The 25581-nt window shown below is 42.7% G+C and overlaps 1 protein-coding gene across 6 annotated transcripts in view; it reads right to left on the bottom strand.

Annotated features, from left to right (window-relative positions):
- SORCS2 (sortilin related VPS10 domain containing receptor 2) overlaps positions 1-25581 on the bottom strand; it is an 832543-nt gene that overhangs the window by 69165 nt on the left and 737797 nt on the right. For all 6 annotated transcript variants that reach the window (XM_084627472.1, XM_084627469.1, XM_084627471.1 and 3 more), the window contains exon 12: positions 4926-5002. In XM_084627472.1, coding sequence (XP_084483598.1) covers positions 4926-5002 — 77 coding nt within the window. The remainder of the gene's footprint in view (positions 1-4925; positions 5003-25581) is intronic.

Here is a 25581-nt window from a genome sequence, read left to right as displayed (position 1 = left end):
GCTGCTTCCCGGGGTCTCAAAGGGGATTCGACAGCTCACCGGGTGCTGCAGCCTGGTCATCGTCCAGAGGAGAGGAGCTGCCCTGCGTTTTGCTCTGGCTCTCTCCTTCCTTTTACAGGACATAGGAGAATGCCCTCTCCCGGTCTTTCTTTGCTTTTTAACAGGTACCAGGGATGGGGATGCTGTGGTGCTTGGAGAGGAGTTTGATCTAGCCAGCTCAGAAGCCGGTGTAAGGGCCAACTCCATAAGGAGCGCCTTTGGGTTGCGGCTTGAAACTTTTACAACACTTGTTGTCCACGTGGGTCTCCCCCAAACACTTCAGATAGCTTTGATGGGGATCACTGTCTGGCATAGGTTTTTTGCAGTAGTCACAAGGCTTGAAGCCTGGGGATCAGACCATGCCCTGTCTCTAGGCTAAGTCCCATAGGGGACTAACTAACTATTTCTAACTTATGCACTAAGGGAACTAACAAACTATACAAGCTTTCTCAGAAATATATATAAGAGATTCACAAGTAGGTACAGTTGAAAAGGAAAGCTTGCTGAGGCAAGGGGACGTTCCAGCACCATCACTGGTGGTAAGAAGGAACTGAAGGAGAGGGCAGCTGGCTGCTCCCCTTATACCGATGCATACGTGTGCCACTTCAGAGGGCGCTAGAGCTGGATGGATACCACTGAGGGAAGTACAGCTCATGGTTATATTGCTTGGGTACCATAGTTTTACTCTATATTCTTCTTAAAGCTGTGATTCCGTTCTGCTGGTACTGATTGCTTGTTTAATTTCACCTGTTCCTTGGAATGTTTTTATATCTATCTTTTGGTGTAAATATTGTCTATAGAGAAGGGACTGAAAATAGCAACAGTAAACAAGACTTTAATTAGAAACAGAAACATTTATTGAATCTATGGAAGAATTTCAGATCAGGACCTGATTCAAATCCCACTGAAGTCAGTGGAAAGAATGTCAGTGCATTCAATGGGTATCAGATCAGGCCCATAGGACTTAATTTTTAAGTCTCTATTCAGTCTATGACTAAAGACCAAGGAAGGACTTCTTACCTGGGCCCATAATATGCATGTGCAATAATTCATATAATTTAAGACTCACGATAAGTTAGATGTAGGTCTAAACCATCAAAATGGCAGAGCCAATAGAAAATAGTTATGAACAACATGAGCATCTAATACAACGTAGTGTTATTTATTCTTGAGTGTGCAGTTGAAAAGGGCATAAAGTGTTCCAGGACTAATTCACTTTCCAGTGAATAATACTGGCACTCTGCCAATGCTTTAACAGAAAGGAATATTAAAATCATATTGCGATAACCTTCTACCTTCCATTAGCGAGCAAGAGGAATAAATAATGCCTAGGTGAGTGTGGTCAAGCCCTCTGTTTCCATTAAGATACACAGGGAATAGCACCAATATGTATCTCCATCTTTTCCTAATTTTCTGTTTGTTCACAGTATAAACGCCTAGCACTTATAGGAGTAGCTTTTCATCTTCAGAACACTGTAATAACATGAACTAATTCACCCAATGAAGTACACTACAGAAATAAATATTACCCCAAATTCCCACATAAGGAAACATGGTAACCCCTATCCTCTAAGAGGGACTTTCCCAAAGTAAAAAGTGAAGTTAGCATCGGAGCGGACATTAGAACTCAGGAGCTCCTAGCTTCTAGTCCACCGCAGCATGCTTATCTATGCTCATAAGCAGTTCAAATATGCAAGTCTCAACTGTGCAAATCATAATTCTCTCCATAACTACAATCAAATTAATGAATTAGAGATCATCTCCACTAACTAGAACTTGTTTAGTCATTTCAGGTGGCCAGCTGCTACAGGGCAACACCATTGGAACCTCATGCGTCCTCCATCCTTTGTAGCTCTTTTGTAATATTTAGGGAATTTTATTTGCTTCATAATAATGCCAACTGTTTTCTCTCTCATGGTGTATTGTTTATGTCTTTGTTACTGCAATAGCTGTTGATACACCAGAACAGATTCTCTACTAGTAAAAGTCAGCATAAAGTCAATGGAGCCATGCTGATTTACACCTGGTGAGGATTTATCCTATGAGATTTAATTCTGCATTACCTTGAACTCAAAGCTAGGCAAAAATGCACCCAGTCCCCTGTGTAGTTCACCAAGAAAAATCCATTCCTAAATTCCAAGCTGGAACACTTTCCTACAATTGTCTTAGCTGACTCTCTCTTCCTGGCTGTTGAAAGGGAGTGATTCCAGCCTCTCTTGCTTGTTGTGCTTGTTAGAGATGCTACCCATCTCTTGGTTGCTTGGAGAAGAAAATCTGTACCTCTCTTTGGTGCCTGGATGGTTACAAAGTTGCTGAGCCTTGTCCTGATTAAGCAAAGGTTTCTCTACCTTGTCTAATACAGAGGTATCATGTAGAGAGAAGGATGGTCTTGTAATTAAGGCACTGGACTGGAACTCAAGAGATCTGGCTTCAATTTCTGGCCATGTCACAGACTTTCTGTGTAACCTTGGACCACACAATTGATCTCTCACAATTGAGTCTTAGATGTCCACCCTGTGAAACAGGGATAATGCTATTTCCCCAATATTTTTTTTGTCTATTTAAACTGCAAGCTACTTGGGTAATTTCTGTCTCTTACTATTTGTTTACTCATCCCCTAGCACAATGGTGCTACACTCTTCTGCAATAATAATAATCATCATCATCACTATCAGAGTGCTACTGTATTCCACACATTTTCTGGGTGTGGTGTTCTGTCCCATCTAGCGGCAGTGAGAACACTTAGAGAGATAAAATGAGTCTGCTCTACAGACTTAGCTACTAGCCAGTTGGCTTTTAGCTCATGCAGTAGAAGCTCACGCACTAAGCTTCAGAAGTCTAAGGTTTGATTCCGCCCGCCAATGACTGGGGTCTGTCGGTGTTACGCTACGAAGTGGAAAAATACTAAAATCACCCTCAATACTAGACAGGCCAGTCGCGGTTTTAAAAAAATGGACAGCAGAAAACTGCTCAATGAGGCCCAAAACTGTTATAAAGCCTGAGTGGGGAAGGAATCTCATTCAAAGCTGGTTTTCATTTCCTGAAGGACCTTAGGTTACTACCTATTTGATTTAATATCATGTTCATCTTTCATGTTATACTATTGTGTTTTGTTATTGAGAGTAAAATACATTACAGTGATGTTTGTAATGATCCCAAATCCAAACAGTGTAAATCCAGGAAATTCAAAACTTAATTGATGCCATGCAATTATCATAAGATTATGATTAAGGTATTTTCATGTTTGTTGTTTCAGATTACATTAAACAAAATATTAAAAGTCACATTTTCTCCCTCATGTTGTCCTTAAAGAGCACAGTTAAGGCTATCCAAAGATTGAGCTGCTTGAGTGCCTTAACTGTGCATGTCCATTCCATATCTTAGGTTTGGATTTTTTAAAAAGTTAACCTTAACTCTGAATTTCCTAGGATCATAACACTTGGTATTGGGATAATTACAACATCCCTGTAATGTATTTTACCTTAAATTAGTGATATGTACTCTCAACATCACAGCAATTTTACTATAGTTTTTAACTGGGAATGTCTTTTTTTTAAATTAGAAATTTCATATACAAACACAAAATAAAGCAAAATAGACTATTACCATGTGATGTTTCTAATTATGTGAAGACATGAAGCAGCAACTTTAAAGCATTTTTAAAGATTTCAGCTTAAGGGCTATTTTCACTGAAGGTATGCTGTGGCTGCTTTATACTATTCCCATATTGGTCACTTAAGGTGGGTTTATAGCTACCTTATTTCACCAGAGCAGTGCAAAGCAGCTGTAGAGAATATATTCTGGTTCACCTCTCCCTCCTGTCCTCCAGTTTCTCCCTGTCTTTACACCTTCTCACACACCCTTGCATGCCCATACATCATTTCCCCCTTCCTTTCCATATCCTCTTTATTCCTTGCATACTTACCCCTATTTCCCCATCTCTACTGCACCTCCTACATTCCCTGCACATGCACACAATCATACACAAACCCTTGTGTCCTCCTCCCTCCTCTACTGATCTGATCTGATCTGGTGCAGCAGGTAGCAATTGAAAATAAATATGTAGGATGAATGCTTATTTTGGCTGCTATTTTTCAGAACTGAAAGTTTATCCATCAGCAGAAGTTGAGGCATAAAGCTTTTCCCTTCAGAAAAACTCATTAAGAATTGCCATCTTTCAAACTGGCCACCATCGCCAACTGCTTCCAACTTCAGTCAAGCTAGGGAAGATGGTGACTTCCTATGCTGTCAGGAGGCAGAGATTTCATTGACAACAATAGGAGATAGATGACCCCTGCAAAATGGCCACAAGGCACAAGATTTAAGTGATTTCAAACTCTGTGGAAAGTTTGAAGTGTTGTTATTATTCTGTTATTAACATCATTGGGGGGGGGGGAAAGGTCTGACCAATTTTAAACTGGGGGAAAAAAAGATTTTCTTCCTTTCTAGCTAATCAGGTACAAAACCTTTGCATGTGAGCATCCTAAGTCTGACCTCTGAGTATATACATTCTGAATATCCTGAAATAAGGCTAATAATTAAAAAAAAACAAAAAACAAAAAACAAAACCAAAAAGACTTGCACTTTCCTTGTGCAAGTTACTCAGGAGGAGATTTTCAAAGGGAGAAAATAGGTGCCCTATTCCTACTGAACATCAATAGCAGCTGGGAACCTAATTCTCACTACTGCTTGTGAAAATCTCCCCTTTCATCTCAGTTTCAAAGTAAAATGGGAACAACAATAGCTACTTACATCTACAGGAGGATTAGAAGGCTTAATTAGTTAATACATTAAATGTGATAATTGTTGTTACAATCAATCAATCAATGAAAATAGTAATTTGATGCTCAAAATTAGTTTCAAGTGTCTTATTTCTCCTTCCTTACCTGCCTCCAGGTATTCCCACAATCAGATGTTATGTACATTTCTTCTTTATACTCAACCAGCTGGGAGCCCAGATTACCTGGACACAAAGAAAGCAAGTAAATAAATAAATAAATAAAAAGGCAAAGCTTGCATTTATATAGTACCTCTCTCCTTATACAGTCACCTCTCTCCTTAGCAAAATAGGCAGGAAAACAGATGAGGATCAAATCAAATTCTGCCCTGGGATCCTTGACTGGGACTGGCCTAATTTCAATGAGAGTCACAAGTGCACCCTGGCTCCAAATGATGAAGTAGGATTACTTTATTTTCTGCAATAACAATAATTAATATTTGCTGTGTTTTTATTACATATGTTTAATTTCCACATAATTGGTTGTTGAGAGATGGATAGTAACTGCAGGGTGGGAACTGTCAGGCTAATCCATATGATTTAAAATGACTCCCCTGAGTAGAAACAGCATGGTTTGTGAGACGCCCATAAGAAGACTTACCCAGACTTCCAGAACTTCTCCGAATTATCTTGGACACTGGAGCTGTGTCATCTCTTTTCCTGGTTCTCTCATCTCCTTCCCTGCCACAACACCTTTCTCCCTGCACCTGGATTTATTCAATCTCTCTCACATCCCTCATTCTAACTAGAGCCCATCCTAAACCCCACTGCTCCTGTGCGATGAACATGGGAAGAAGCTTCTGCAAAAGTGCCAAATTGCCCTCACACACCAGATGGTCAGCCACTCTGGACTCCATAGTTTATCTAACCATCTACCACATCTTCTCCTGCTTCCACATACCCACTGGTGCTTTGTAGTATGAGGCAAGAGGTAGGCCTTGGCAGGAAAGTGAAGTGGGGCAAGTTATGCTTACAAGTCAAGGAAGGGGCAAGGATCCTAGCATGGGGTGGGGAAGGGTGTAGAATGCAACACATTCCTGCTGTGAGTCCCAGCCTCCTCTGAGAGTTCACAAACTTACCTCTTTCTTCACACATTGCCCCACAGTGGCATCTCCATTAACTCTAGGAAAATGGTCAGTCCCTAAGGTTTAACAGGTGCCTCTTGCTTACTCTTTAATAAACTACACTTATTACTATTATTTATTAGTATTATTATACTAGCAGCTAGCAAGAGATGTCAAGAGTAACAAGAAGGGTTTCTTCAGGTATGTTGGCAACAAGAAGAAAGCCAAGGAAAGTGTGGGCCCCTTACTGAATGAGGGAGGCAACCTAGTGACAGAGGATGTGGAAAAAGCTAATGTACTCAATGCTTTTTTTGCCTCTGTCTTCACTAACAAGGTCAGCTCCCAGACTGCTGCGCTGGGCATCACAAAATGGGGAAGAAATGGCCAGCCCTCTGTGGAGATAGAGGTTGTTAGGGACTATTTAGAAAAGCTGGACGTGCACAAGTCCATGGGGCCGGACGAGTTGCATCCGAGAGTGCTGAAGGAATTGGCGGCTGTGATTGCAGAGCCATTGGCCATTATCTTTGAAAACTCGTGGCGAACAGGGGAAGTCCCGGATAACTGGAAAAAGGCTAATGTAGTGCCAATCTTTAAAAAAGGGAAGAAGGAGGATCCAGGGAACTACAGGCCAGTCAGCCTCAACTCAGTCCCTGGAAAAATCATGGAGCAGGTCCTCAAAGAATCAATCCTGAAGCACTTGCATGAGAGGAAAGTGATCAGGAACAGCCAGCATGGATTCACCAAGGGAAGGTCATGCCTGACTAATCTAATTGCCTTTTATGATGAGATTACTGGTTCTGTGGATGAAGGGAAAGCAGTGGATGTATTGTTTCTTGACTTTAGCAAAGCTTTTGACACGGTCTCCCACAGTATTCTTGTCAGCAAGTTAAGGAAGTATGGGCTGGATGAATGCACTATAAGGTGGGTAGAAAGCTGGCTAGATTGTCGGGCTCAACGGGTAGTGATCAATGGCTCCATGTCTAGTTGGCAGCCGGTATCAAGTGGAGTGCCCCAAGGGTCGGTCCTGGGGCCAGTTTTGTTCAATATCTTCATAAGTGATCTGGAGGATGGTGTGGATTGCACTCTCAGCAAATTTGCGGATGATACTAAACTGGGAGGAGTGGTAGATACGCTGGAGGGGAGGGATAGGATACAGAAGGACCTAGACAAATTGGAGGATTGGGCCAAAAGAAATCTGATGAGGTTCAATAAGGATAAGTGCAGGGTCCTGCACTTAGGATGGAAGAATCCAATGCACCGCTACAGACTAGGGACTGAATGGCTAGGCAGCAGTTCTGCGGAAAAGGACCTAGGGGTGACAGTGGACGAGAAGCTGGATATGAGTCAGCAGTATGCCCTTGCTGCCAAGAAGGCCAATGGCATTTTGGGATGTATAAGTAGGGGCATAGCGAGCAGATCGAGGGACGTGATCGTTCCCCTCTATTCGACATTGGTGAGGCCTCATCTGGAGTACTGTGTCCAGTTTTGAGCCCCACACTACAAGAAGGATGTGGATAAATTGGAGAGAGTCCAGCGAAGGGCAACAAAAATGATTAGGGGACTGGAACACATGAGTTATGAGGAGAGGCTGAGGGAGCTGGGATTGTTTAGCCTGCAGAAGAGAAGAATGAGGGGGGATTTGATAGCTGCTTTCAACTACCTGAAAGGGGGTTCCAAAGAGGATGGCTCTAGACTGTTCTCAATGGTAGCAGATGACAGAACGAGGAGTAATGGTCTCAAGTTGCAGTGGGGGAGGTTTAGATTGGATATTAGGAAAAACTTTTTGACTAAGAGGGTGGTGAAACACTGGAATGCGTTACCTAGGGAGGTGGTAGAATCTCCTTCCTTAGAGGTTTTTAAGGTCAGGCTTGACAAAGCCCTCGCTGGGATGATTTAACTGGGAATTGGTCCTGCTTCGAGCAGGGGGTTGGACTAGATGACCTTCAGGGGTCCCGTCCAACCCTGATATTCTATGATTCTATGATTCTATAGTATCCCTTAACCCCCCAGTAGGGTTAAGCAATGATCACTGTATTTGGAATAAGAATCTCTCAGACTCAGGCTGTGTGAATATCTTTTGCGATTACCTTGGCAGAAGCACTGCACAAAATTAGCAATAAATAAGAATGAGTGGTTTTCTTTTCTCTTATGGCATTATGTAAAGTACCATATTAGCCTCTTTATTCATCCTGAACCACTGTTCCTGTTTTATCTGGCTGATTTTATTCAGTGGAAGGAACATTTGAAGGAAGATTTACAGCACTTAAAAACAGTAGGTATCAAAAACTGTGTAAGTAAAAAAAGATCCTGAAGTAGAATCATATACTCTATTCTGACAGTGGCCAAAAAGCTGGCTCTATATTTTGACAATAAACACTGAAGAGCAGTAGCTAGTCTTCAGAGGGCTGCAAAGCAAACTTGTGACATAAGATCTCAACAAATAGTTTCAAAAGCATAGATTTCTATCTTGTGACAAGCTGCTCTTCAAATAATCAACTGTTCAACTGTCAGTCAGTTTACAGTAAGCTAGAACAGATGCAATCACAGTATGCTTTTGCACCTAAGTGATATTATTGAGGTGATTTTGCCTTAAATGTATGATTTGTATGTTCTCAGGGAAAAATAGATGACATTTGTCAGATTTTTTTTAAGTAAAAGAGACATACGGAAAGAATATACTTGAGATTAGGATATCATTATGAAATTTTACTAACATACTATATAAACAAATGTGTTAGATATGAAAACACACACTTAGGGTTTATTCAGGATGCAAGGGACTTGAGAGAGATTGAGAGAAAACACTGTTGAAAGTTATATGTTCCATTTACACCATCAAGATTATGAGTACTTGGCTCTTTAATAGCTTAACTTTAAACTATTTAACCCTAATAACAGCTAAAATGGGATCAGAAAATTCTATCAGAGAATTTATTGGAGCTAGCCTACTACTGACATCTAACAGTAGCTGTACCTGATGCTTTAGATGATCACCAATCCTCCCTTCAACCCACTTCACCCTGAAAAAATCAAAATCAAGTACAACAAACAACCCATGCAATTCTTTGAGGGGAAAATTGCTTCTTGACCTTTATACGTAGGATGGCAGAATTCTATTTTTAATTTTAATTTTGAAGGATAATATCAACATGTATTTTTAAGTGTTTTTTAAAGCTGTTTAGCAATTTTAATTTTCACAGTTGTAGGAAATAATAGTGGGGGTCAGACAATTATTTAGTGAGACTAGATGTTGATATTCAAAATGTTAAAGCTTTATAAACCATTAACACACAAATTGTCACCATCACCTGCCAAATTAACACACAAATTGTCACCATCACTCAGGGTCAGAGAGCAGGCATGTAGTTCAGTCCCCCTAGGCCACTATGGGGTGGAATAGAGGCCGCCCCGCCCCTGCATACTACTTGTGTCGAGTGGTAAGGCAAGCAAACACTACAGGGCTGTGGAAGACAAAGTGAAGGAGTTGAGAGTGTAGGTTGTATTCATCTTCTAAGTTGAGGGCTTGGGCCTACAGAGGGACACGTGCATCTTGGAGATGCGTGCATAGCTTTGCAGATGGTGTCAATGGGAGGGCTTTAGCTTCCTCAACCATGAGATGCTGTTCTGGAAAGAAGGTCTGCTAGGAAGAGATGGGATCCACCTGACCAAGAAGTAGAAGACCATCTTTGAGCCAAGGTGCCAACCTAGTGAGGATGGCTTTAAACTAGTTTCAAAGGGGGCAGGTGACAAAAACTCACATGTGAGCATAAACAGAGCCAGATATTGGGAGTCAAATGGAAAATTACAACAGGGTAAAGCGGCAAAGAGTCCTGTGGCACCTTATAGACAAGGGGTTGGCAACCTATGGCTTGTGTGTCAAAGGTGGCATGCGAGCCAATTTTTAATGGCACGCTGCTGTCTACAGCAGCGTACCATTAAAAATCCAGCCTGGCCCAGCCCGGCCAGCTCTTCTCTGCCCCCCCCCACTCTCTCCTTGCAGGGCAAGCAAGCTTCCCCCCCCCGCCTCTTCCCCCAGTGTGCTGGGTTCCTGCCCCTCCTCCTCTCCCTCCCTGCAGCTGATCAGCTGACGGCCCTTGCTACGGAGGGGGAGAGGGAAAATTGGAGCCACAGTGCTCCTTGGGGACCTTGGGGAAGGGGGTGGAATCAGCATATCCCCTCCAGCCCCCTGCCGTGAGCTGCTCAGGGCAGGGGGCTGGGAGCACCTCCACGACCCCAGCCCACACCCCCAACCCTCTGCCCTGACCCCTGCACCCTCCCACACACCCCAGCCCTCTGCCCTGACCCCTGAACCCTCCTCACACATACCCAGCCCTCTCCCTCACCCCTGCACCCCCCCCCCCACAACCCCAGCCCTGACTCCGGCACCCTCCACACATACCCAGCCCCTTACCCTGACTCCTGCACCCTCCTCACACACCCCCACACCCCATGCCCTGACTCTTGCACCCCCCACATCCCCAGCCCCACCCTGCGCACCAAATGGGAGCTCCTGCACACACACACACACACACATATTCCCACCTGCACCCCTCGCACCAAATGGGAGATGCCCAGGTAAGCACTCCACACCCAAACCTCCTGCCCCAACCCTGAGCCCCCTCCCTCATTCTAGCTCCTGGCCAGACCCTGCACCCCAACCCCCAGCCTGCTCCTTCACCCACAGCCCTGTGCTCAGTGCACTCCCACCCTCAGCTCAGTGCAGAGAGAGAGGGGAAGAGAATGGTTAGAACCAGGAAGAAGGTAGGCACCTGCTCTATGTGTGCAGGGCTGGGACCCCAGACCGGCAGTGGGCTGAGAGGGACTGGCAGCCAGTACCCTGGCTGGCAGGAGCCGGGGGATGGAACCCCAGACCGGCAGCGGGCTAAAGGATGTGCAAGATAAAAAAGGAGCAGGTATTGCATTATACATCAAGGGGTGCAGAAGGAAGTGAGAGGCAGACTAGCTGAAAGTCCCTGGCTAAAGATAAAAGGGGTAAGAAATAGGGATGATGCCAGGTAGGGGCCTAATACATACCACCAAATCAGGAAGAGGAGGTAGATGAGGCATTTCTAGAACAAACAACAGAAATATCCAAAACACAAGACACGATAGTAATGAGGGATTTTAACTACTCAGACATCTGTTTGAAAAGTAATACAGCAAAACATAAATTTTTCAGTAAATTCTTGGAGGTATTGAGGCAACATTTTGTTTCAGAAAGTGTAGGGAGTAACCAGGGAGTAAGTCATTTAGCCTTGATTCTGACCAACAGGGAGGAATTGGTAGCGAATCTGAAGGCGGAAGGCAGTTTGCGTGAAAGTGATCATGAAATGATCATGACTGATCATGAGAAGTAGATTTTAACAGACTCAGAGAATTGATAGGTAAGGTCCCACTGTAAGAAAATCTAAAGGGAAAAAGCTGTTCAGGAGACCTGGTAGTTTCTCAAAGAGACAAGATGAAAGGCACAATTGCAAATTATTCCAGTGCAAAGAAAAAATAGGAAAAATAGAAAGAGGCCAACATGGCTCCATCAGGAACTCTTTAATGACCTGAAATATCAAAAAAAAGTGTCCTACAAAAAGTGGAAACATGGACAAATTACTGAGGAGGTGAACAAAAGAGGAGCACAAAATGTAGGGACCAAGTCAGAAAGGCTGAGGCACAAAATGAATTACACCTAGTAAGGGACATAAAAGGCCAACAAGAAGAGGTTCTTTAAACACATTAGGATAAGGAGAAAAATGAAGGAAAAGGTAGGTTCTCTACGTAGTGGGTAAAGTAAGCTAGTAATGACAACATCAAGATGGCTGAGGTGTTTAATGCCTATTTGTTTCAGTCTTCACTAAAAAAGGTTAATGGTGATATATAACCCAATTAATATTTAAAAAACAAACAAACAAACAAACAAAAACAGGGGAAAGGAATGCAAGCCAAAATAGGGAAAGAACAGGTTCAAGAATTTTTAGATAAGTTAGATGTATTCAAGTCAGTGGGGCCTGATGAAATTCATCCTAGGGTACTTAAGGAACTAGCTGAAGCTATCTTGGAACCACTAGCAATTATCTTTGAAAACTCATGGAGGATGGGCAAGGTCCCAAAGGATAGGACACCGGCAAACATAGTATGTATCTTTAAAAAGGGGGACAAAGAGGACCTGGGGAATAATAGACTGGTCAGCCTATCTTCAATACCTGGAAAAACACTGGAACAAATTATTAAATAATCTATTTGTGAGCACTTAAAGGATAATAGGATTATAAGGAATAGCCAGCATGGATTTGTCAAGAACAAACCATGTCAAACCAACCTATTTTTTTCTTTGACAGTGTTACTGGCCTATTGGATGGGAGGAAGTATCAGATAAGATGGATCTTGCTTTCAGTAAGACTTTTGACACAGTCACACGTGGCTAGATGAAATTACTATAAGGTAGTTGCACAATTGGTTGAAATACCCTACTCAAAGAGTAGTTATCAGTGGTTCACTGTCAAACTTCAATTCTGAAGCACTTGGAGGAGAGGAAAGTGATCAGGAACAGTCAGCATGGATTCACCAAGGGCAAGTCATACCTGACTAATCTAATTGCCTTCTATGACAAGATAACTGGTTCTGTGGATGAAGGGAAAGCAGTGGACGTGTTGTTCCTTGACTTTAGCAAAGCTTTTGACACTGTCTCCCACAGTATTCTTGCTAGCACGTTAAAGACGTATGGGCTGGATGAATGGACTATAAGGTGGATAGAGAGTTGGCTAGATTGTCGGGCTCAATAGGTAGCGATCAATGGCTCCATGTCTAGTTGGCAGCCGGTATCAAGTGGAGTGCCCCAAGGGTCAGTCCTGGGGCCGGTTTTGTTCAATATCTTCATAAATGATTTGGAGGATGGTGTGGATTGCACCCTCAGCAAGTTTGCAGATGACACTAAATTAGGAGGAGAGGTAGATACGCTGGAGGGGAGGGATAGGATACAGAGGGACCTAGACAAATTGGAGGATTGGGCCAAAAGAAATCTGATGAGGTTCAACAAGGACAAGTGCAGAGTCCTGCACTTAGGATGGAAGAATCCAATGCACCACTACAGACTAGGGACCGAATGGTTCGGCAGCAGTTCTGCAGAAAAGGACCTAGGGGTTACAGTGGACGAGAAGCTGGATGAGAGTCAACAGTGTGCCCTTGTTGCCAAGAAGGCCAATGGCATTTTGGGATGTATAAGTAGGGGCATTGCCAGGAGATCGAGGGACGTGATCATTCCCCTCTATTCAACACTGGTGAGGCCTCATCTGGAGTACTGTGTCCAGTTTTGGGCCCCACACTACAAGAAGGATGTGGAAAAATTTCCAGCGGAGGGCAACAAAGATGATTAGGGGACTGGAACACATGACTTATGAGGAGAGGCTGAGGGAACTGGGGATGTTTAGTCTACGGAAGAGAAGAATGAGGGGGGATTTGATAGCTGCTTTCAACTACCTGAAAGGGAGTTCCAAAGAGGATGGCTCTAGACTGTTCTCAGTGGTAACAGATGACAGAACAAGGAGTAATGGTCTCAAGTTGCAGTGGGGGAGATTTAGGTTGGATATTAGGAAAAACTTTTTCACTATGAGGGTGCTGAAACACTGGAATGCGTTACCTAGGGAGGTGGTGGAATCTCCTTCCTTAGAAGTTTTTAAGGTCAGGCTTGACAAAGCCCTGGCTGGAATGATTTAATTGGGGATCGGTCCTGCTTTGAGCAGGGGGTTGGACTAGATGGCCTCCTGAGGTCCCTTCCAACCCTGATATTCTATGATTAAACTGAGAGAGTGTATCTAATGGGGTTCTGCTGGGGTCACTCCTGGGTCTTGTACTATCCAATATTTTTATTAATGACTTGGATAATGGAGTGCAGAATATGCTTATAAAATTTGCGGATGACACCAAGATAGGAGTGGTAGCAAGCACTTTAAAGGACAGGTTGTAATTCAAAATGACTTTGACAAACTGGAGAACTGGTCTGAAATCAAGATGAAATTCAATAAAGGTAAGTAAAAAGTACTTCACTCAGGAAGGAAAAATAAAATTGAAAATTGAAAATGGGAAATAACTAGCTCAGTGATAGCGCTGATTAAAAGGATCTGGGGGTTGGAGTGGATCACAAATTGAATATGAGTCAACGAGATGCAGTTGTGAAAAAGACTGATATTGTTCTGGGGTGTAAGACACAGGAGGTCACTGTCCTGATCTACTGGGGAAGCTTTGGTTGGAGTACTGTGTCCAACTGTGGTTGCCAAACTTTAGGCAAGATGTGAACAAATTGGAGACTCTCCAGAGAAGAAAGCAACAAAAATGTGAAAAGGTTTAGAAAACCTGACCTATGAGAAAGGTTAAAAAAACTGGGCATGTGTACTCTTGAGAAAAGAAGAGTGAGGAAAGACCTGATAACCGTCTTCAAATATGTTAAAGGCTGTTATAAAGAGGATGGTGATCATATGTTGTCCATGTCCACTGAAGGTTGGACAAGGAGTAATGGGCTTAATCTGCAACAAGTGAGATTTAGGTTAGACATTTGGAAAACTTTCTAATTATAACGGTAGTTGAGCTCTGGAATAGGCCACATATGGAACTGAAACCTAAGATTTTACTAATACAATTGCACAAGAAGATTATTTGTTTTTAACATAAAACTGTTCTAGGTTTAAGAAAGGATCTAGTGAAATCAGCAATCACAGTGAAAGCTCAGAGTTGGAAATGATGCAGAAAACTACAACCACATCATCAACGCTTGCAGAAAGGAAACATTTGACCATTTAATCATCTAAGGCTATGTCTACACTGCAATCTTAAGTCGACCTATGTTAAGTCGACTTAGAGCCACCACATTAATTATTGCAGTGGCTGATGTCCATACTACTTTCCTGTCAGTGGTGCACGTCCTCTCTAGGAGTGCTTCCACCGACTGAAGAGGGGCAACGTGGGGGACTGAGGGCCCTTAGCTCTGCGCAGCAACCCACCAGGACCCCAGCTGCCTCCCGGCGCTTCTCACCTTCACACTCCCAGCCAGGAGCAGGGGGCAGTGGTGCGGGGCTTCTCACTTCTGACGGGGAGATGTGCACCTGGAGTGCGGTAGCCTGCCGTGCTCCTGGCGGGTACTGGGGAGCTGGGACCCCAGGTAGCAGCAGGGCTCCCAGTGTGGAGTGGAGAGCCCAGGTGGCAGCCCAAGCCAGGAGCCTGAGTGGCAGCCTGGCTTGGAGCAGAGAACCAGCAGCAACCCGGCTGTCAGTGTCTACACAGACACTGCATCTCCCTAAGTACACAGATATATGTCCTATGCCTCTCACTGAGGTGGGTTTATGATGTTGGCATACATAGGCAGCAGGTATAAGTGGTCAGAGAGGCTAAGCCTCCCCAAACAGCCAGCCTGCTGCCTTTGGAGTGCACCACCACTGAAAGGATGGGTGCCCCAGCTGTGGTCCCACCTGTGCTCCGCCCCAAGGCCCCACTCGTCCTTTCCCCCTGAGGCTCTGCCTCTTCCTGTCCCCTCTCTGCCCACATGGGGACCTTGCTCAAGTGATGAGCAGCCGGCCAGCTCAGCTAGCTAGCTGGCCAGCCAGTGGGTGGGAGGGGGGAGGCCCAGGGGAGGAAGTGAAGAGGCATGAGCGGTGGGTGGGTGGGGCCAGGGAAGGGGGCGAAAAGGCATAAGCAGCAGGTGGGGGGCTGTGGAGGGGGTGAACAGGTGCGAGCGGAGAGGGGGCAGAGGCACGAGAGGCAGGCGGGAGTGGGCTGAGTGCGACCAGGGGGTGGAGGCTGAGAGGGGCAGGCCTCGGGGCTGGGCTCCGGTCTGAGCGTGCGCAGCTTCTCTGAATGGAGGAGTCACGCACCGCCCATTTTGGCATAGTAGGGGAGTTACATTAGGGGAGGAGCACTTCAGTGTGTGTACACCTCCAGTGTTTTGTCAACGAAAGTGGACTTTTGTCAACAAAACTGTGTAGTGTAGACAAGGCCTAAGAACCCTTTGGAAACACTGTTCATTTTATATACATTGCTGTCCTTTTAAAAATTACAGTGCTCAAATCTTTTGGTTATAGTAACATTGGATTCTTTTGTTCTCTTTTACACTGAGATGCCAGCATCACAGAAAACTATCACAATTAAATATTGTTAAACATTCCTCCTTCTGAGAGACAATGTGGTAATATCTTTTATTGGACCAACGTCTGTGGGTGAAACAGACAAGCATTTTCTTCTGAAGAGCTCTGTGAAGCTCAAAAGCTTCTCTTTCACCCACAGAAGTTGGTCCAATAAAAGATACTACTTCATCCACCTTGTCTCTCTAAAATCCTGGGACCAACATAGCAAGCACCCTTTTGAAAGAGATTGGTCTGAGCTGCAAAATTGGGATCTGAATTCAGATGCAAATTTCCCCATAAATTCAGGTATATTAATATCTAGGTTTTAGTGTGAACCGCTCTCTAATTATTGAAGAAACTATCACTATCAATCCTAAAAGTCAACTGAGAAAAGGAAGTAAAGAGGAGTTGCTTTGAGTATCTTCAGCTACTACAGATCTCAGTGGGACTCAGCATCTTGTGAGAGGACTCAGCACTTTCCAGGACCAACCCCATAATCAGGAATTCTTTTAAAAAGATATTGGAACATCAAACTTAAAAGACACCTACAAAAATGAACAAAATCTATGCAACAATCCTAGCAAATTAAAGCACAAACTTTCTCACGTCCCTTCTGGGTAACTGCATACAGGATATCATGTAATGTCTGTTACACCCAATATAAAACAAAGAAAAGAAAATAGACAGTAGCAAAACATGAATATGCTAATGAAGGGAAATACAATGAGCATGGAACACAAAAACAATTGCAAACAAAGAGAATAATTTGAAAGACAGGTGAGTTCAAAGGGAGCCCTGGGCAGCTTCAGGGTTTAAACCAACATCTCTGATCTTCTTTTTCTCTTTAAAGTTATGGACCATGCTTGTTCACTCCTAACTTTGAACCTCTCTTTCACACCACATTATCTGATCTCCTTTACAGCCAGAATATCTCTAACTATTCCACTGACTGCTTTCCTGTCTGTTTCTAATTTCCTCTCCTCTGCTAAACATGTTTCTCTTCCCCTCTCATGTTCTTACTCTCCTTGCCCTTTGTACTTCTTTCATTACTACTGACTACCTGCTTCTTTGGAATACAAAGCTCTGTACTCTCATGATTCCAGTCTTATCTTTCCTAGCATTTCTTTTGGCTCTCACCGGTTGGCAAACTCTCTTTCCATTTTAATTCCATACCACAGGGTTCCGTTCCTGGTCCACTCCTCGTCTTTCTTTGCACAGATTATAGTAGACAACTCATTGCTAGTTTTGCTTTTTGCTATCGTTTATATGCTGATAATACTAAAAATTCTTATCTCTTTTCTCTCTTATTGGTACTTCTCTCCAATGTAACTGTACTTTTTTAAATTGCAAAGTGCCTTGGGTAAAGGAAGTTCTTCTGAAAACTAAACAGCAGTAGTAGCAGTTACTGGGATAGAAAGTCTTTCATACTAGGTAGTTGATTTGATGATGACTGAAAGATACTACCATCCATTTGCTGTTGAGTAATATGAGCTGGGATCATGGGATGTATTAGCAGGAGTATTGTAAGCAAGACACGAGAAGTAATTCTTCCACTCTACTCTGCGCTGATTAGGCCTCAACTGGAGTAGTGTGTCCAGTTCTGGGTGCCACATTTCAGGAAAGATGGGGACAAATTGGAGAAAGTCTAGAGAAGAGCAACAAAAATGATTAAAGGTCTAGAAAACATGACCTATGAGGGAAGATTGAAAAAATTGGGTTTGTTTAGTCTGGAGAAGAGAAGACTGAGAGGGGACATGATAACAGTCTTCAAGTACATAAAAGGTTGTTACAAAGAGGAGGGAGAAAAATTGTTCTTCTTAACCTCTGAGGATAGGACAAGAAGCAATGGGCTTAAATTGCAGCAAGGACGGTTTAGGTTGGACATTAGGAAAAACTTCCTAACTGTCAGGGTGGTTAAGCACTGGAATAAATTGCCTAGGGAGGTTGTGGAATCTTGATCACTGGGGATTTTTAAGAACAGGTTGAAAAAACACCTGTCAGGGATGGTCTAGATAATACTTAGTCCTGCCTTGAGTGCAGGGGATTGGAATAGATGACCTCTCGAGGTCCCTTCCAGTTCTATGATTCTATGAGTGAAATGAGTTGGTAGGTTTGGTTTTTGTTGTGCAGAAATGTGTTTTTGTCAAAAATATGGCCACCAATGGTGCTCTTGCTTACATGCTTGGCAGAGAGGCGATGTATTGCACTGGGAAAAGGAATGAACCTTTTCAGCTGTGGACTATGTTAATGTGAACTAGGAATCTTTTAGCCTGCACCTGCAGCATCTACATGCAGGAGTTACAGTACTTTGGTGCCCACTGCTATTCACACTCCCATAGTCCAAACTGCAGGGCAGCACAGACAAGCCCTAGGTCTTCTCCAGGTCAGAGTTAAGAGACATGTAGGCGATGCATACAGGGAAACATGATTGCTGCTGGGTGTACTGCACCTATTCTGTGGATTTATAAGTGACTTAAATTTCCACTGCTGTCAATGCAGCATTTCTCATGGGAACTACGTTCCCTTTATATATGTTATTAAAGTCAAGTCTCCGACTGCATAAAGAAACCTGCTAGACAAGACCAGACAGCTACACAGTGCCAGAAGTTTGCCTAACAACACTACAAAATATAAACCAATTTACAACAATAGATAATCAGGTAAAACTAACTGAACAAACCCCTCAAATTAAAGAAACTCTGAAAATATAGAGACAAAGATAGAGTGAAAAATCAGACACAGCAACACAATAAGGATTTCACCAGCAGTCAAAGTGTCTTGAACACTTCCAGCCTCCAACTGAGTGCAACCATTAATGAACCATATGCATAATAAATGTAGCAATCAAGAGAAAGCAACAAAAAATGTGCATAATAGCAGCCAGTGCAATCAAGTGACACAGAAAGTGAGAAATAGCCAAATTGTGAACAGCCCCAGGAAAAGAAGCCAACACATGAGAGAGAAGGATGAAGTGAAAGACATTATAAAGCAACGCAACTGAAAAAATACTGAAGAGCTACAATCTGAAAAGTTCTGTTAAAAAAAATCCCAAGCAAATTCTGAAGCTCCATGTAGCTGCTGTGAAGTTCACGATCTTCCCTCACTGGTCAGTCACCTCTCTCTCGGCTTTCTTCACCAAGTTCAAACTTTGCCCTGATCTTGAAAGGCTCTTCACAAATCTCCTCTAGCTCAGCATTTCTAAACCAAGGGTCCGGGCCCCCGTGGGGGCCATGAGCAGGTTTCAGGGGGTCTGCCAAGCAAGGCCAGTGTTAGACTTGCTGGGGCTCAGGGCAGAAAGCCGCAGCTCCACCATGTGCCAAGCCCTGCCACTTGGGGCTGAAGCTGAAGCCTGAGCAACTTAGCTTCATGTGGGGCCCTGTGGCATGGGGCCACAGGCAATTGCCCTGCTTGCTACCCACTAATGCCAGCCCTGACTTTTATATGCAGAAAAACTGGAGGTATGTGAAGCTTTTATAGCATGTTCGGGGGAGGAGGCACTGGTGGTACGTGAAGCTTTTATAGCATGTTTGGGGAAGGAGTGTTCAGAAAGAGAAAGGTTGAGAACCCCTGCTCTAGCTTCATGGTACTGTTTCGTATCATAGCTTCTGATTTTCCCTCTTCTCCCATAGCCCCCACTCACTTCACTCTGCCAGCATCTCAGCGTCACCAGTCTGTCTTCTTTTCTCATCTCCATGCTTTCTTTCACACTGCCCTTTATACTGGCTTGGAACACCTACCCTTACATGAGGTAATAAGTAGAGCTGGGAGAATAACTCATTTTTCAGTTTGGTGGCCATTATCAAAAAGAAAAACAAATAAAAAAAATTCAGTTTGACCGGAACCCAAAAATTGGTGAAAAATTTTGGCAAATCAAAAAGTCTGTTTTGGGTCAAAAAATATTTATTTCTGGGCATTTTTAAGGCCTAGATTTGCAAAATAACCAAAAGATATAGTGCTAATTGTGTCATAACTTTTAGGCCATTGGTTAGTGCACTCACTGGGGACACAGGAGACCCACTATTCAAGTATTTTATACAAAGTGGCACAGCATCAACAGGAGAGATGGCGAGAGACCCAGGCCAGAATTGCCTGGTGATTAGGGCACTCTCTGGGAAAGGGGAGACCTGGGATCAAATCTGTGCTCCTCAGCAAGAATTCAAACTTGGTCTTCCACAGCCCTGGTGTGACAGGCCAGTCCTCGCTTACAGACAGCCCCCCAACCTGAAGCAAATACTCACCAGAAACCACATACCACACAAAAAAACCCACTAAATCAGGAACCTATCCTTGCAACAAAGCCCGATGCCAACTCTGTCCACATATTTATTCAAGTGACACCATCACAGGACCTAATCACATTAGCCATGCCATCAGGGGCTCGTTCACCTGCACATCTACCAATGTGATATATGCCATCATGTGCCAGCAATGCCCCTCTGCCATGTACATTGGCCAAACTGGACAGTCTCTATGCAAAAGAATAAATGGACACAAATCTGACATCAGGAATCATAACATTCAAAAACCAGCAGGAGAATATTTCAAGCTCTGTGGCCACTCAGTAAAAGATTTAAGGGTGGCAATTTTGCAACAGAAAAGCTTCAAAAAGAGACTCCAACAAGAAACTGCTGAGCTTGAATTAATATGCAAACTAGATATCATTAACTTGGGTTTGAATAGAGACTGGGAGCGGCTGGGTCATTACACATATTGAATCTACTTCCTTAAGCTAAAAGAAAAGGAGTACTTGTGGCATCTTAGAGACTAACCAATTTATTTGAGCATAAGCTTTCGTGAGCTACAGCTCACTTCATCGGATGCATACTGTGGAAAGTATAGAAGATCTTTTATACACACAAAGCATGAAAAAATGGATGTTTACGACTACAAAAGGCTGTTACTCTGAAACCTTCCTTAAACTAAGTATCCTCACACCTTCTTGTCAACTGTCTAAATGGGCCATCTTGATTATCGCTACAAAAGTTTTTTTCTTCTGCTGATAATAGCTCATCTTAACTAATTAGCCTCTCAGTTTGTATGGTAACTTCCAACTTATCTGTATGTATATATCTTACTATGTGTTCCATTCTATGCATCTGATACAGTGAGCTGTAGCTCATGAAAGCTTATGCTCTAATAAATTGTTAGTCTTTAAGGTGCCACAAGTACTCCTGTTCTTTTTGTGGATACAGACTAACACGGCTGCTACTCTGAAACCTGTCATTATAAGATCATGTGAATCTTTCTCAGCCAATCAAAAAGGTATACCAATAGTCCTGCCCACTATCTTGAATTACTTCAAGTGAATTCCCTCAATTTTAGTTTCTGTTCTTCTTACACAATTTAAAACTTAGTGTTACTCAGAGCATTGTTGACACCCCTTCTATGACCCAAGTCAGTGTGTGACCTTTTTGTTTATTTTATTTTCATGCCGTTTTAACTTTTTTCAGTAATACATTTTCCATTCATTATCATGTGTTACGTAATCATTTATTTAATTAATTAATTTTCAAATCTTTTTCTTGTCTACATTATGGAAGACATGCTTCAATGCAAAGAAATGGGTACCCAAATGCAACCCAGAATGGGATAGGTTTAAATTCTTCAAATATGGGGTATTCCCCCCCAAATTTCACATAATATTATGCATATCCTCTTCCAGATGTTTCTGTAATGTCTAACACATTGTTAGCTCACATAATCATGTGATTTGCTTCAAGCAACGGCTAGCCAGCCAATAGTTTTTTATTTCAAAACTAATAGTCACATCATAGAGCAATAAGGCAAAACTATTTTTTGGTCAAATGGCCCTGCCCCAGCCAAGTGGTGTTTGTCTGGCAATTTGAAGTTATTGTTTTATAATGGGAGGGTGCGGGGCAAGAAAATCTGGAGAACCCTGAGGGTTCCCCAGAATCTGTGTGTGTTAGTAAAAGTCAAACATCTGCCTGTTCTTTTTTCCTGTACTGCAATGGTGTCATAACATACAATCTCCATGCATGAAGACATGAACTTTAATAAAACATATACAGCACATCTGGGCCAGAGGTGACAAAGAGTAATTTAACCATTCTGTACAGCTGCTGAAGTACTCAATATATATTTTAATTAACCTCTGCAATTTGTTCAAGAGTGCAATATGTACTATTTGCTTGATTTATTAACTGGAAAAGAGGCTAAGAACAGAAAGTCAGTAAACTGGAATCTGAAAATTTACTCTTCTCTTAGCATTTTTCACAGAAGAATCCTTTACAGGTTTGAGGCTGAACGTAAAAATTTACACATCAATTGGCCCATGTTGAATAGCTTATACCATAGAAGCTTTTGCTGAGATTAAAATGCAGTAAAATCAAATGTAAATGTAAAATCCTATTACATTCCTTAAAGGGAGAAGACTAGTTATTTAAAATAATGTTTTAATGTGCCGCTATTAAATTTAATATTGTGTCTGCACAATTTACATACATTTAAATACTAACAATATTTATTTCTCAGAACTATTTATGAAATTTTAATAAAGTAGAATTTTCATTCTGTAAATTACAAATGCTGGGGCTTAAAAGATGCAATGTTAACATCCTATTAATGTCTCTGTCCCAAGCACTCTAGGTATTAATGCTGTTCTCTATTTAATTATAATTATTTGAAATTAAAATAAATGTACAGTTTAATATCCTGAGCCCTGTGATTTGCACACCAACATTCTACTCCTTCTCTCATTGAATATAATGGTAAAATTCCCATTTATTTCATTCAGAGCATGATGTGGCCCAAAGGCACTGATTCTCATACATGTTGAAACACTCACTACCCCTACTGATTTGCATATGTTCATCAATTCTGACCAGGCCCCAAAGGAAATATAGGCTGTCTCTGGGTGTAAAGAATGTCTGGTGAGAAGTGTGTGTTTATTGTACCAAGTTTGACAGATAAGACTGAACACCTCTCATTTCATCACTTACGTGCACCAGGTTTGAAAGACTCGACACCAAGGTAATACATGTTATTTGACTTGGCCTTTCCTCTTCCCTGGTGCAAGTAGTTTGCTGGGTAAGGGGGCTTTCAGAAGAGGCCTCAAAAGCCAAGATTTTCTCCCTGGTTGACTTGGACATCAATGATTCCATGGCATATTCTGTCAGCATATAGGTCTGCCCCAGTGTTCTTGGCCAAACTTTCCTCCTCTCCCACCACATGTTGTTTTGTAGAGAGATGTCTGCCAGCTGTGTACCTGGTTGCTCCCTTGTGCTGCCACAGACAGCTGTATTTCAGCTGCGGATTGACTCCTGTGTGCACTTAGAGCCAACTCTTCCAAACTGCTAACCATGGAAAAGTCCTTATTCACAAGAATAGCCCTACAGACTTCGGTGGGACTACTCCTTGGAGTAAGGACTACTCCCATGGGTAAGGGTTATTAGGGATAGCCCCATAGTTTGGAAAGCATTTTAATTTGAACTAGACTCAATCAAGTCTAGTTCACGGTCTTGGTCCATATCTTCAAAGTTCTCACAGGCTTGAGCCCAGGAGATCTAAAAGATTGCCTAAAATGCCTTGATGAGGACTGTGATTGACAACTGTACTCCTCAGGCACAAGAGAACTTTTTAACACAAGAATACAGCTCATCCCTGCAGGAGACAGAGCTTTCTCAGGGGCTGCTCTCAGACTAGCCTCACCACCTTCTACTGCAAGGGCAAGGCACACTTCTTTAGCCTTTCCTTATATAAACCCACCTTTTAAAAATAAACAAAAACAACCCTACCAAATCCAAACACAACAGTGCACACAGAGAGGGAGAGGCTGAGAGAAAAAATGAACCACATGTAACCAATATTGGTCACACTGCTTCATGCACTGCTGGAAGGTGCTCAGATACTACGGTGATGAGGGCATCATACATATAAAAGAACAGAATACAATAGAATAGATTTATGATACTTTTCTATAATGTCTGCCCACAAAGGAAGTTGTTTTTCTTTTAAAAAATGCCAAGATACATGCATGTAACTTAAAAATACCTAATTTGGATATTTTATAGAAAAGTGAAGTTTAAAGACATTGGGTGAAATCTTGGCTTCATAAGTCAATGGAAAAACTCCAATTGACTTCAGTCGGGTAGGATTTCACCACGGTTTTCACCTCAGTAGCCACAGAACAATTTAAACAATAATTAGCAATTACATTTTGTTTTTGGAAGGTGTATGCCATCTGCCAGAGTTTATCAAAGAAACTGATGGTGTCAAACCTTCCACTGGTATAAACTGAGACAGAACATCCAATAACGATGAGAAAATATATTTTTTCCAAACAGAGCAGCTCTGTGTGTGCGCACGTGTGTGTTTAATTTAAATGTAACGTGAGACACAAAAATAAGAAAATAAAACCTAAATAAACTGATAAGCTGATGTTGTAGCTCAAACCTGATGTCTCAATAACTTGAAGAAGAAGAAACATGATATTCAGAGGAACTGAATTGTTGAGTGACAAAGGTAAAAAAACAAAGCAGATTTATATGGACATTTTTTATATTGACTGGCCAGCATATCTATGGGGATTTTATATGTTACAGGTAGTTAGTCACTTCTCTCTAATGCAGAGGTCTTCAATCTGTGGGGAGCGCCCCCCTAGGGGGATGTGGAGTAACATTCAGGGGGCGCAGCTGGGGCCTGGACCAGCCCCCAAAGGAGGGAATGGTGCCCAGCTCCACACTTGGTCCAGGCCCTGGTTGCCTGCCCCATGCCTGGGGCCCCGCCCCCGGCTGCAGCTGCATGCTCCTACCCCAAGCTGTGGCCCCAGCATCGGCCCCCTGGACCTATGGCCCCACTTCCGGCTCCGTGGGAAGGGTGCAGACAGGGGTAAGGTGGGTCACAAGGTAAAAAGTTTGGGGACCACTGCTCTGATGCAATACGAGTACACATGGCATGACAGAGAATCCAAACCTGACTCCAACACGCTGCTGCAATAGCTACTTTCACCTTATCTCTCATACCTGCCTTGTCATGGATAAAGAAGTTAATAAATACTGTAAGATAATTATATGTGCATTAAGTGTAAAGAAAAAAAAAAGATTTGCCATACTAGATTACAACAATGGTCTCAGAGGCTAGTACACGATCCTGCAAAACAAGATGAAACATTTCACTATATAAATATGAAGAGAGTAGGCTAGACCAGTGGTTAGGACAATTGCCAAAGACTTGGAAGACCTAGAGTCAATTCCCTGCTCCAGCATAGACTTCCTGTGTGACCTTGGGCAAGTCACTTAGACTCTCTGTGCCTCACTCCCCTGCATGGAAAATAGGGATGATAGCACTTCCCTACTTCACAGAGCTGTTAGAATAAATACAGGGCTGCTAGAATAAAGATTGTGAGGGACTCAGACACTATGGTAATGGGGACCATAAATGATGGATAGATAGTTAGATACACACAATGCACCTGTTCACTTGTGACATCTTGGGATAAATAATTCTTTCCAATCCCTGCAGGCTACCCAGCAGAAAGGTTGATAACCTCCATTTCAACAATTTGACCAATCACATTTGACCAGTCAAATTCCCTAAAATCAGTGGTATTCAGTCGCAAGCGCACTAGGGCAATGTTTATAAT

This window comes from Lepidochelys olivacea, assembly GCF_965140295.1.
Source record: "Lepidochelys olivacea isolate rLepOli2 genome assembly, chromosome: 4".
In the NCBI taxonomy this organism is placed as follows: Eukaryota; Metazoa; Chordata; order Testudines; family Cheloniidae; genus Lepidochelys; species Lepidochelys olivacea.
The sequence above is the reverse complement of the archived record's forward strand: the minus strand, read 5'-3'. Positions and strand labels throughout refer to the sequence as shown.